General features: G+C 47.6%; 1 protein-coding gene across 3 annotated transcripts in view; it reads right to left on the reverse strand.

The window, feature by feature from the left end:
- LOC119974219 (cell migration inducing hyaluronidase 1) overlaps positions 1-13351 on the reverse strand; it is a 292877-nt gene that overhangs the window by 69529 nt on the left and 209997 nt on the right. For all 3 annotated transcript variants that reach the window (XM_038812976.1, XM_038812974.1, XM_038812975.1), the window contains exon 14: positions 11373-11578. In XM_038812976.1, coding sequence (XP_038668904.1) covers positions 11373-11578 — 206 coding nt within the window. The remainder of the gene's footprint in view (positions 1-11372; positions 11579-13351) is intronic.

Here is a 13351-nt window from a genome sequence, read left to right on the forward strand (position 1 = left end):
GTCCATGTGGAGTTTGCACATTCTCCCCGTATTTGCGTGGGTTTCACCCCCACAACCCAAAGATATCCAAGCTAGGTGGATTGGCCATGCTAAATTGCCCCTTAATTGGAAAAAATGAATTGGGTACTCTAAATTTAGAACAGAAGTATCATAGTAGCACAGTGGTTACCACAGTTGCTTCACAACTCCAGAGTCCCAGGTACGATTCCTGGCTTGGGTCACTGTCTGTGCGGAGTCTGCACGTTCTCCCCGTGTCTGCGTTGGTTTCCTCCGGGTGCTCCAGTTTCCTCCCACAATCCAAAGATGTGCGGGTTAGGTGGAGTGGCCATGCTTAATTGCCCTTAGTGTCCAAAAAGGTTAGATGAGGTTACTGGGTTACGGGGATAAATTGGAAGTGTGGGCTTAAATGGTGTATCCTCTCCAAGGGCCGGTGAAGACTCGATGGGCCGAATGACCTCTTTCTGTGCTGTAAATTCTATGATTCTTTGAATAGCAGAATCTACAGGAAGGCACATTCTGATAGCAGTCACTGGACACCAATCAGCAGAAAGATTCCTACTTGGTCTTTGCCCTTCCAGCTGGTTGTTAGTTGCAACGCTACTGTAGCCCTGGCAAAGATCAGATACCTCAATGCAGACCAGTGCCTGAACGTGGAAACTTCCGAGTCTGCCATTACCCAGTCACCACATCAGGTGTTGTATTTACCGACAGAATCACTGAGGATACATCTCCTAATCATGGTGTGCAGTTTAAATAAAGGTTGGGAAAATGCAGTATAACTGATTGTCATAGAACATACATACAGAATATAGAGTGCAGAAGGAAGACATTTGACCCATTGAGTCTGCACCAACCCACTTTAAGTTCTCACTTCCACCCTATCCCCATAACCCAATAACCCCTCCTAACCTTTTTGGACACTAAGGGCAATTTAGCATGGCCAATCCACCTAACCTGCACGTCTTTGGACTGTGGGAGGAAACCGGAGCACCCGGAGGAAACCCCCGCAGACACGTGGGAGAGCGTGCAGACTCCACACGGTCAGTGACCCAACGAGGTATTGAACCTGGGACCCTGGTGCTGTGAAGCCACAGTGCAAACCACTGTGCTGCCGTGCTGCCGTGATGGTAGCAGATATATCTGCACAGCTCTTTTCTCCAGCAATTCCCGCGCTTGCTAAAGCCAGAATAACCCAGTCTGCTGCCCTCGATTTGATGGGTCTGAAATTTCAAAGCCGTGAGTGCCAATCAAAGCTGTATCCTGGTGTTTGGCTGACAAGGTTTTGAACACACCGCTGCAATAATGTTTGATTTTTGATTCAGCAAAGACGGTCAGAGTCCACGTCTGAAGACAGGGCAACAACAGGAGGGACACAGAAATGAATTTCAGACCATGGATTTGGGGTGAATTAGACAGCTTAAATTCAGGCGGGGCTGAAGATTCATGTTGTTCCGGTCAGGCAGACTATTAATGCATGTGAATATGAACAAATCTATGATTTATGCTATTTTTTTGGTCAATGGGTTCATGAGACACTAATAGTTGGCTTTGAACGAGGTTATAAAAAGCCTAATGGATTACAGGGCTTTCTGGCAGGATGTATAGAATATATCCGTACCTAATGATAGAACATAGAACAGTACAGCACAGAACAGACCCTTCGGTCCTCGATGTTGTGCCGAGCAATGATCACCCTACTCAAACCCACGTATCCACCCTATACCCGTAACCCAAGAACCCCCCCCATTAACCTTATTTTTTAGGACACTAAGGGCAATTTAGCATGGCCAATCCACCTAACCCGCACATCTTTGGACTGTGGGAGGAAACCGGAGCATCCTGAGGAAACCCACGCACACACGGGGAGGACGTGCAGACTCCGCACAGACAGTGACCCAGCCGGGAATCGAACCTGGGACCCTGGAGCTGTGAAGCATTTATGCTAACCACCATGCTACCGTGCTGCCCCTAATGATGAATCTACACAAATCACTAGTCGGGCAACGGGTGGAGATGTGACTCCACATTATAGGAAGTATGTCGAGGTAATCGAGAAGGCACAGCACAGGTTCACTAAGATGCTGCCTGCTTTGAAGAAATACAAAGGAAGGCTTGAAACATCTGAAGTGCTTTTATTTGAAGTGGAGAGCAAGGATGTGGTAGCTTTAAAAAAATCTAGAATTACGAATGAATACATCAGTTTAGGTAGAAATACATGCTAAAACTTTTCTATCATTCTATCAGGACTCGGGTCAGTGATTGAAACATGGAGCAATGCCCTGATATTAACTTGGAAGTTGGAAGGCAGAGGATGGCCAGGGCCTGTTTAATATGTTTATATTTATTTCCCCACTGCAACTAGCCAGATTTAGAGACAGGTTGGCTGTTGTGCAGGAAGCCCTGTGATTTCAGGCTGCAGTGGAGAGGGGCAAGAGACGGAGAGATTATGAGCCTGAGGTGGAGGTGGGTGTGTTGGCAATTTCGCTCTGCCGGCCAGCGTGTTTCCACCTGCCTGTTTTCAGGGACGCTGTGTCTGATGGGTGATGGGAATTCCTATGCCAGCGGATTATTAGACTACTTAAAATGTCTGCAAGGGGGCACTCTCCTGGTGCCATCTAGATTTTCCAGCCAATATACGGGTTACGCATTGAGCCAGAAACATCACCCATGGAAATGGAGGCAGCCTCCCAGTAGCAGATCAGGAAACCACCAAAGCTATAGCTTCATTCAATGGGAAAGCCGCAACTGCAGCCGTGCTTGTAGTAAAAAGGGTTAATGTTAAATATGTAAATATGTAGTCGACATCAGTGATGTCGGATCACATGATAATGGAGCATGGAGAGAGATAATTCCATGTAGAGCCTCATGTAGAGACTACCTTGTAAATAGTAACTGTTATGTTAAATCAAAGATGGAGTTTGCTAACTGTATCACCTATGGCCTTATCTGTCAGTCCAGGACCACACCTACCAGATACCAGACCAAAGACAACAATACCAGTGCGCTTATTATTGGCGGGAGCTTTCCCCCTCCTGCCCGCTGGTGCAAACATTTTTGGTACTTCATATATCCCCATTTTTTGGCTGGTGTTCTAGAATGGTGTGGGCACGTGAAATTAGGACTGCTGCCCACATGGGCACGACACACAATGGTTGGGCTGAATGGCCTGTTTCTGTGAGATAATTTCTCAAAGTATTTGCCAGTAATCCCCTCCGCGCACATTTGTTGAAGAACTGAGACTCACATTAATCCATCTTATCATTACGAGGCACTGTTATGGAGGTAATGCCTTATCATTATCTTGCATATAACAGCAATCAACATCTTGAACCTAACAAGAAGTTCTTGTTAAAATTCAAACTCTCATTCTTCTTGCATAATTATTCCATGTGGGGGAGTGAAGTGAGTTGGAATTTAACCAAAATATGGATTTTGTTGAATATCATAGAAGGTAAATCAACAGAAGATGTTATAATATAGGGCTCTATAATGTGTCTCACTGCTGTGGTGTCTCATTGATGAGATCTTGAGACTTGTATGTTTACACATTCATTGTTAACCTTTAACTATTCATTGATCCGAGGTATAGTCATGCACGGGGCTGTCTCCATGCAGGTAGGCTGCTTGCAGAGTTCTGCTTCTAGACTGTTCCCTCAGAGTTTCTTTCCATGTGGCTCAGTGCATCATACCAATGCGCAGTGCTAGTCTCCAGTCCCTTTACATTACAATGCGTGCAGGCACATAGCACAACAGGAAATACTTTCAAAGAACACGAACAAAGAAAAGTACAGCACGGCTTCCGTTGTGGACCATGAAGTAAGTGGTCACACACAAGGCAGCTCCTGCACAAGGTTACAGAAAAGAGCTCTTTTTTAATCAATACGGGGTGGAATTTTGATGAAAAGACGTAGGTGAATGTTGGAGGAGTACTTTCCTCCAGGAATGGTGGGCGCGGTTCTCCGCAAATCCGGCGTGCCGTGAAGGCTGGCGTGAAACTGGCCGTGTTTCACGCCAGCCTCGGAGCTCCGTCCTGGGACCCGATTCTCACCCCCGGGCGGGGCTAGTATCGGGGCCCGGGGAATCACGGCAACGCGGAGTTGGCGAACGTCGCTAACTCCGCCCGCCAACAGTCACGGCGGCTGACGCGCACGATGATGTCAGCCGCGCATGCGCGGGTTGGACGGCTCCAACCCGCGCATGCGCGGATGACGTCATCACGCAGGCGCGTCAAACCCGTGCATGCGCGGGCCATCATGCCCCTCATCCGCCCCGTGGACTGATCCTGCGGGGCGGCAGAAGAACAAATAGTGTGCGGGTATCGGACCCGCTGCCCACGATCGGTGCCCACCGGTCGCAGGCCCATGCCACCCTTGGCACGGCCGTGGTGCGGCCGTGCCAATCGGTGCCATGGTTGTCCGGGACGGGCACTTTGCGGCCGTTTTCACGAACGCTGAAAGCAGGTGCGATCGCGGCCGTGAAAACGGCCGTAAACTCCGCGGTATTCGGCCCATCGGCCTGCGGAGAATCGCTGTTCGGCGTAAAAAACGGCGAGCAGCGATTCGTGTTGGGGGGCGGCCGGAGGGGGGGGGGAGAATAGCGGGAGGCCGTGAAAATTGTCGGGAAGGCCCTCCCGCTATTCTCTGACCCGTCGTGGGCAGTGGAGCATCGCGCCCGGTATGTTTCTTGGTTACCAGACCGGCAGAAACAGTGAAAGATTTGGTTGAAGCTGCAGCGAAGAGAAAAGTGTCTTCCAGCATGCAGGCGGGGGAAGGGCCAGCTTAAAGGCCTCAAGCTGACTTGAGGGCCTTTATTAAAGCTGAATTCTAGCAGCAGAGGGAACAACAGTGAAAAGATCTCACAAAGGCCATTGAAGGAGCGGTACGGCTGACGTCCGGTGACGGCGGGCGGGAGGCAGCCGCGTGTTGGAGGGCTCCCATTCGGGAACGGCATTGTCGGGGATTGACACCCGGTCCTAGGGGCAGCGAAGGCGGTGAATGCCAGGAGAAAGCACAGGGAAGGGATATGTTGAGGTCCAGTAGGAAAACAGCTGTCAAAACAGCTGAAAGTTCGTCGGAGAGTAGAAAGGTCACCGCGGGGTCACCAAGGAAAATGGAGGCTGGAGCATCAGGGGATGTCGCATTGCTTACGGCTAAAGAAATAACTAAGGTGATGGCTGTGGAATTCGAAAGACAGTTTACAAAATACATGGAGACAATGAGGAAGGAGATGAGGGAGGTTTTGAGTGTGCTGGTGGAGGAGGCGATTTCCCCAGTGACGACGGCGGTGGCGAGCGCAGTGGCAGAGGTGCGGGAGCAAGGGGAGGCGCTGAAGGAAGTGGAGGAGACATTATTGCAGCAAGGTGATCGACTTACCTCGATGGGGAAGGAGATGTGGAAGGTGCTGGAGATTAATAAGGATCTGCGAGGAAAAATGGAAGACCTGGAAAACAGATCCAGGCGACAGAATTTGAGGATTGTGGGGCTGCCCGAAGGAGTGGAAGGGCCGAGGCCGACTGAGTATTTTGCTGCGATGCTGGCGAAGCTATTGGGGGAGGGGGAGGATCCCTCCCGATATGAACTGGATCGGGCTCATCGGTCGTGGAGGACTGTACCAAAGGCGAGTGAGCCGCAAAGGGTAGTGACTCTGTGCTTCCGTAGGTACAGTGTGAAGGAGAAGGTCCTGTGCTGGGCCAAGCAGAAGCAGGTGGTACAGTGGGCTGGAGCTGGTATACGTGTATACCAAGACTTTATGAGGAGGCGGGCTGCTTTCAACCGGGTGAAGAGGGCACTGTACATTAGTAAGGTGCAGTGCGGCATTGTATATCTATGGTGACCATGGGCGGTCCCAGACTCCATTTTTCTTTTTCTCCTTTGTTTTTTGTTTCCACCTTGGGACGGTTTGTTTTATTGGATGCATATATTGACAGGTGGGATCGGTGTTATTGTTAAGGGGATTGATTTTGTATTTGTTACCGTTTACTGTCTGTGGGTAGGTGTGAATTTTGAAGGAAAATGGAGAATAAAAACATTTATAAAAAAAAGAAAAGTACAGCACAGGAACAGGCACTTCGGCCCTCCAAGCCCGTGCCAACCATACTGCCCGACTAAACTACAATCTTCTACACTTCCTGGGTCCGTATCCCTCTATTCCCATCCTATTAATGTATTTGCCAAGATGCCCCTTAAACATCACTATCGTCCCTGCTTCCACCACCTCCTCCGGCAGCGAGTTCCAGGTACCCACTACCCTCTGTGTAAAAACCTTGCCTCGTACATCTCCTCTAAACCTTCCCCCTCGCACCTTAAACCTATGCCCCCTAGTAATTGACCCCTCTACCCCACTTTCAAAATGAATTATACCACTCTCATTCAAATTGGGTCTCCTCTAAAGGAAACCTCCCACCCTTCGAACGGAATATGACAAGTCAATATTTACTTGCAATCCCTGCTCCCCCATCTTAAGTCACTGACTTTATGAATTCAGGCCGCTGAGGCTTGACAATCCTTCCACATCCTGGTCCCTCATGTTTGGAGGAATGATAGCAGTACTTTATGTTTCTGGTGCTTGCTTTTCTCCATTTGACTCAGTTTCTTGCGTTCCTTCAAGTTGTGTTTCTTTTTGACAACTCATCTGCTTTTTTTAGACACTATGGGTTTGTCCCATTGCTTCTGTGGGGGAATGGACTCGCATTTTATTTTCCGTGGTGTTCACCATGTTCTTGCTGGACGTACACATTTCACAAATGGAACCTATATTTCCACTTGTCCCATAATCCCAACCAATCATTTGCCTCGGTTTTGTTTTCGGATTGTTTTGCCAGTTTATCAATCTTTTCAATCGACTCAATGGTTTCCCATTCGTCTGACACATCCACTGCTTCTTCTTCTGTTTCCTTGCCCTTCAGTGCTGGAGTTACATTTTCCGCTCTCATTTCTGTCTTTTCTTTCTTCGTTTTCAGAAGCACTTTGTCCTCATTTTCATTTTGGGGTCACTGTTGACCAGGTTCATCTTGTTTCAGTTTGGTAATGGTGCGACTCATAGTTTAATTGCCCACTCGGAAACTGGGAAAGTTCTACATTATTTTTTCCTGGGGCAGCACGGTAGCCTAGTGGTTAGCACAACCGCCTCACGGCGCTGAGGTCCCAGGTTCGATCCCGGCTCTGGGTCACTGTCCGTATGGAGTTTGCACATTCTCTCCGTTTCTGCGTGGGTTTCACCCCCACAGCCCAAAAATGTGCAGAGTAGGTGGATTGGCCACGCTAAATTGCCCCTTAATTGGAAAAAATAATTGGGTAATCTAAATTTATTTAAAAAAAACAAAAAAAAAAAACAGTCTCTCCTCTTGGACATTCAATTAGTTCTGCAGCTCTTCAGTCTGTTTCTTGTAGTTTTCGGCTTCCTCCAGGAATATGGACCATCTGCTCTGCAAGCTGATCCTTCAGTTCTTTTCAGAATGACGATATATTCATTTTCCTTCTCTTCATAATTTTCCAGAGAAATAAACTTTGACCTATGGAATTCTTGTAACATGCTGAGGTCTTTCAATAGGTTTTCCTTTTCTTTGCAAAGCTCACTTACTTCATTTGAGCTTTCCTGTAATTGTGTACAGTCTGATTCATAGAATCCCTACAGTGCAGAAGGAGGCCATTCAACCCATCGAGTCTGCACCAAACCACCAAAAGAGACTCCTACCTATGCTTGCTCCCCCATCCCAGCCCTTAACCCCAACTACCCTTTGCAGACTAAGAACCAATTTATCATGGCCAATCCATCTAACCTGCACAACCTTGGACTGTGTAAGGAAACCAAAGCACCCAGAGAAAACCCACGTAGACAAGTGGAGAAAGTGCAAACTCCACACAGTCACCCCTCATTGGGCTAGACAGCTGGTTTGTGATGCAGAACAAGACCAGCAGCCTGGGTTCAATTCCCGTACCAGCTGAGAATTCTGAATTTTCCCTCTGTGTACCCGAACAGGTGCCGGAATGTGGCGACTAGGGGCTTTTCACAATAACCTCATTGCAGTGTTAATGTAAGCCTACTTGTGACAATAAAGATTATTTATTTACCCAAGGCCAGAATTGAACCCGGGTCTCTGGTGCTGTGAGGCAACAGTGCAAACCACTGTGGCACCGTGCCGTCTCGATTCTCCTTGAGTGTCTTTTGTTGCACTTCCATTCTGCTGTTTAAGGTAGTCTTCATGTCTGCTTGTAGTTGAATGGTTACACATTGCTTTTGCATTTGGTTTTGAAGGACAATCAACTTCCGTCTGCATCAATGGCTCTGAAGTGGAGATGGTCGATAGCTTTAAGTTCCTGGGGGTCACCATCACCAACAGTCTGTCCAGTCCACTCACGTTGATGGAACAGTCAAGAAAGCCCAACAACATCTCTACTTCCTAAGGAAGCTAAAGAAATTCGGCATGTCTGCATCGACTCTCACAAATTTCTACAGATGTGCCTTAGAGAGCATCCTATCCGGCTGCATCACAGGTTAGTATGGCAACTGCTCGGCCCAAGATCGCAAGAAACTGCAGAGTGTGGTGAACTCAGCCCAACGCATCACACAAACTTGCCACCCCCACATTGATTCTGTATACACCTCATGCTGCCTCAGGAAGGCAGACAGCATTATCAGAGACCTCTCCCACCCAGCATTGCCTTCTTCCAGACCCTTCCATCAGGCAGAAGGTACAGAAGACCCGCACATCCAGACATAGGAACAGCTTCTTCTCCACAGTTACAAGACTCCTCAACAACTCCCCCTCAGGGAGGTGTTACCTGTAAGAACACTATTCACAACGCCCTATGCTGCTCTTGCTCATGTATGTTCCCTTGGACGCAGAAAAATACTTTTCACCTTACTTCGGTACATGTGACAATAAAATCAAAATCAAAGGGCGGAATTCTCTGAAAATGGGGCTATGCCCCCACGCCCACGAGAAAACAGGCGCAAATCACTCTGGACTTTCCTGGAGAAAGTCCAGAGTGATTCTACGTTTTGAAAGGGGTTTGCTGGGCCCTGGAATAGTCCTCGCAGGTCCGGCCCTGCACTTCTGGCCGCGGCAACATGGAAGACCCACACAGCAAGCCAGCAATATAGGCTCCCCCCAGATCGCGTGCGCCCGCCGATCGGTGGCCCCAATCTGAAAACTGGCCGTCCTGGAGACCACACCCCCCCCAGTAACGGATCCCCTCCCCCCCCCACCAGTGCCCGCCAGTTGGAACCATGAGGGAACCACGCCGGCGGGAACTCGGCCAGCTGCCAGCTGTGAATCGCCACGGGGGCCTCTTTCAATGGCCCCCGACCGGCGCCACGTCGACCGCGCGCGTGCGACTGGTGGCGATTCTCTGGTCCGCGGAGAATCCACGGGAAGGCGTTGGATCCGATCGCGGGTCTGACGCCCCATTCTCTGCCCCTGCGCCGAGTGGGAATTCGCCGCGGAGGCTCGGACAATCCCGCCCTAAATCTTTCAACCTTTTATCTTCTTGTTGACTTCCCTCCGGGGTCTCTGGCTGCCCTCTTACTCGGGTCTTTTATTGCTTATGGATCTTTATTGAAAGCTTCCCTCTCTTTTAATTTTCTGTCCATAGCTATTATTTTCTTGAAGTTCAGCTTTAACTTTAAGACTGATTGTAGTAACAATTTTTTTGCACAGGCTGTAGTTGCTAGGATACAGTTGGCTTACCTCTTCTTTTTTGAGGTTATATTGCTGAGCAGATCTTCGAAATAGAAACTTTGTAGGTGCATTTTGCAACAAATGTACCTAGTGGGGTACAGAGTTTTCCAGCTTTTGGGCTTTTTTCCAACTTCTTTTGCTCTGATTGCTGTTTTTCTTAATCTTAAGAACAGCAGCAATTCTTTGTTTTTTTAAAACTCTGCAGGGACTCGTTTTCTGTTCTCTGCAGGTTCTTTATTAACTCCTGGCAGCCATTGTTTTGCAGGTTTTTTTTTAAACCTGTGTGTTTTACTTGCAGCTTTCTTTCAGCCTCAGCAGCTACTATTGTCACATATTCCAAAATGTAAGTACAGCTTCTTGTTTATATATATTTTGCTCACCGACTCATAAACTGTATCACTCAGTTATTTGCAATTTTCTGTGGTGAAGCTTCTTCAACTTTTTCTTCAGGTTATACGTGTCTTCTTCTTGCATGCGTGTCTCTTGTCTAGCTTCAGATTTTCATTTCTTGGGATACTGTTCTGGGTTCATACATTTTGCTAATAGTCTTTATTATTGTCACAAGGAGGCTTACATTAACACCACAATGATGTTACTGTGGAAAAACCCCTCGTCGCCACACTCCGGGAGCGCCTGTTCGGGTACACAGAGGGAGAATTCAGAATGTTCAATTCACCTGACAAGCACGTCATTCGGGACTTGCGAGAGGAAACCGGAGGCACTGGGAGGAAACCCATGCCAACACGGGGAGAACGTGCAGACTCCGCACAGTTACCCAAGCCGGGATCAAACCCGGGTCCCTGGCGCTGTGAAACAACAGTGCTAACAGTCCTACTGTCACCTTTCCTATCAATGCGAATCACCTCATTACACTATGGTACTATCTGGTGTGATATCTTTTAGCAGGTCCCATTGTTGCCAATCATGTTCCAATATAATTCCTGTACCAGCTGAGGTTATTCATGAGGGCCCCACATTCTCAACCTTGCCCCTCACCTGAGGTGCGGTGATACCACCAGTCAGCTCACCTCCTCAAGGGGGAAAGCAGCCTTTGAATTGGGCAAGGTTGCTCCAGTTTCCTCCCACAAGTCGGGGAAAACATGCTTGATAGGTGAATTGGACATTTTGAATTCTCCCTCGAACCTGAACAGGTGCTGGAGTTTGGTGACAAGGGGATTTTCATAGTAACTTCATTGCAGTGTTAATGTAAGCCTGCTTGTGACAATATTTTTTAAAAAATACGGTGCAGGGTGATGTCTCGATGATGAGGTTTTCGGGACTCGTATATTTAAATCATGAACCATTTATTGTTAACCTTTAACTATTCACAGATCCAAGATATGGCCACGTATGGTGCTGCACCATCCAGGGAGGCTGCTCGCAGAGTTCTGTTTCTAGATCGTTCCCTCAGAGTTGTTACTATGTGACTCTGCGCAGCATACTGTGCATGGTGCATTCTCCAGTCCCATGCTAACCCTTCCTCTGCTGAGCACCTTTACGTTACAATGCACGCAGGCACGTAACACAATAGAAAATACTTTCAAAGTTAATTATTCTGCTCTCGGTCAAATTGTGCGATGTTAAAATGTTGGAATTTGCCTCCGAGAGAGCAGCTTCACGTTGGCCTTGTGGGATCAGGTAATTTGTCCCCAGTCTCTGTTACGACCTATGAAACAGCCTGGCAGTTACTTACTTGCAGTCCTGCCGGGGTTTCGGGATGTAGCCTGGGTACGCCCCATCTGTTATGCTCCTGCACATTTTGCTATCACGATCTGACGGTAGTAGAGTTCCTGCCTTGATCAATAGTCCAAGGCAGTGATCGAATGTGTTTCGTTCCTCAGGACCGTCTTCAGTGAAAAAGCAATGCCCCAGGGTCTTGTAGCCAATGACATCTTTCACCTGAAAAGAGAAATAAGATTGCCTGAATTTTATTTTCATGGGGCATCAGATTCGCTGGCAATGACTTGAACTGAGTGGCTTGCTCAGCAATTTCAGAGCCTATTTAAAAGTCCACCACATTGCCCTGGGTCTGGAGTCTGGCCAGGCAATAATGACAGATTTCCTTCCCAAAGGAGAACCAGATGGGTTTTTACAACAATAGATGATAGCATTCATGGGACTAGCTTTTAATTTCAGGTTTATTCATTGAATTTAAATTCCACTAATTGCTGTGGTGGGATTTGAACCCGTGTCCTCAGAGCGTTAGTTTACTCATTGAGTGACACTGCCACTACACCACCATCTCCTGTGCTTCTGTCACCCTCAGTATTCTCTCCAAAGTCAGTACCTTACCATTCCTGAAGCAGCTGAACAAATGAAGGGTAAGATTAGTCATTCACGTGTTGCCATTGTTATTGTTAAGGTGCTTAAGCTAAATAGCAGACAAAGACATTTTACAGAAATGTTTTAACTGCTTCGATACCGGACAGAATGCACTCCTGAAGGGGAAGCTGGGCTAAATTTCCTCTTTTAATAGTCTTGTCAAATTGAACAGAGCAATTTTGAAATGGCAGCAGCATAGCATTATCAGGGGGATTTTCACTGTGTCCTGGTTGATGTTCATCAGTCAAACCAGCCCCTTTGTGCAACTTGGATGCTGCGTGTGACTACTGATAATAATGACGCCAGGCACTTCGAGATGTCCAAGGGACCTGAAAGTCTCTTTAGATTTTGCTTCCTTGTGCAGTCTCCATGAACTGCAAATCCATTCGGAGTAACTGGCTGATGAGGGCTTACTTGCAGTTATGCAGTTATCACACTTCTCAAGCATGTGAATTATCATTTAATTGGCCTGATTATTCATTCAGTTTTGGAATTCCACCATTTTAATCTTGCTAAATTGGCAGTGACTCACTGATTGTCATTCAGAAGCAGGGGACTTGTGTCTTGAGGCAGCAGGCTTAGGGTGTAGATGTCACTAGAGGAATAACCACAATGACACTGAAGTGTTGGGCAGTGTCGACTTGTGAAGCTAACATATGCCGCCAACGCTGAAGAAAGTTCAACTCTATTTTATTAACTGCTACTAAAATAATAGACATACGAGAACTGTGGGTTTAAACGATGCTAGTTTAACTAGAGACCTGTGCCTGTCCGAACCAGTTGAATCTCTCAGCACGTGGTGTGAGTCTGTACTAAACTTGATGAGCTCTTGTGCTTCTGAGAGGCAGCATCCAGAATGAGCACGAAAAGTGATGCCCTCTGTCTTTATAGTGTGTGTGTCCTAACTGGTGATTGGCTGCGGTGTTTGTGCATGTTGATTGGTCCTAGTGTATGTCCCTCAGTATGCGTCTGCACCATGATATACTGGTGTATATTATGACAGACATCTGTAGAGTCCCTTGGAGGGTAGGCAGGCACGGTGGCACAGTGGTTAGCACTGCTGCCTCACAGCACCAGAGGACCTAAATTCATTTTTAAAGAAAGAATAACTTGCGTTTATATCGCACCTTACATAATCTCAGGTTGTGACAGCTGTGTGCACCATCTACAAGATGCTTGCAGAAACTCACCAAGGTTCCTTCGGCAGCACCTTCCAAACTCACGGTCACTACGATTGAGAGGGACAAGGGCAGCAGATACCTGGGGATACCACCACCTGGAGGTTCCCCTCCAAGTCACTCACCATCCCGACTTAGAAATATATCGGCTGTTCCTTCACTGGGTCAAAAT

The sequence above is a fragment of the Scyliorhinus canicula genome, chromosome 12 (assembly GCF_902713615.1).
Source record: "Scyliorhinus canicula chromosome 12, sScyCan1.1, whole genome shotgun sequence".
NCBI classification, from domain to species: Eukaryota; Metazoa; Chordata; class Chondrichthyes; order Carcharhiniformes; family Scyliorhinidae; genus Scyliorhinus; species Scyliorhinus canicula.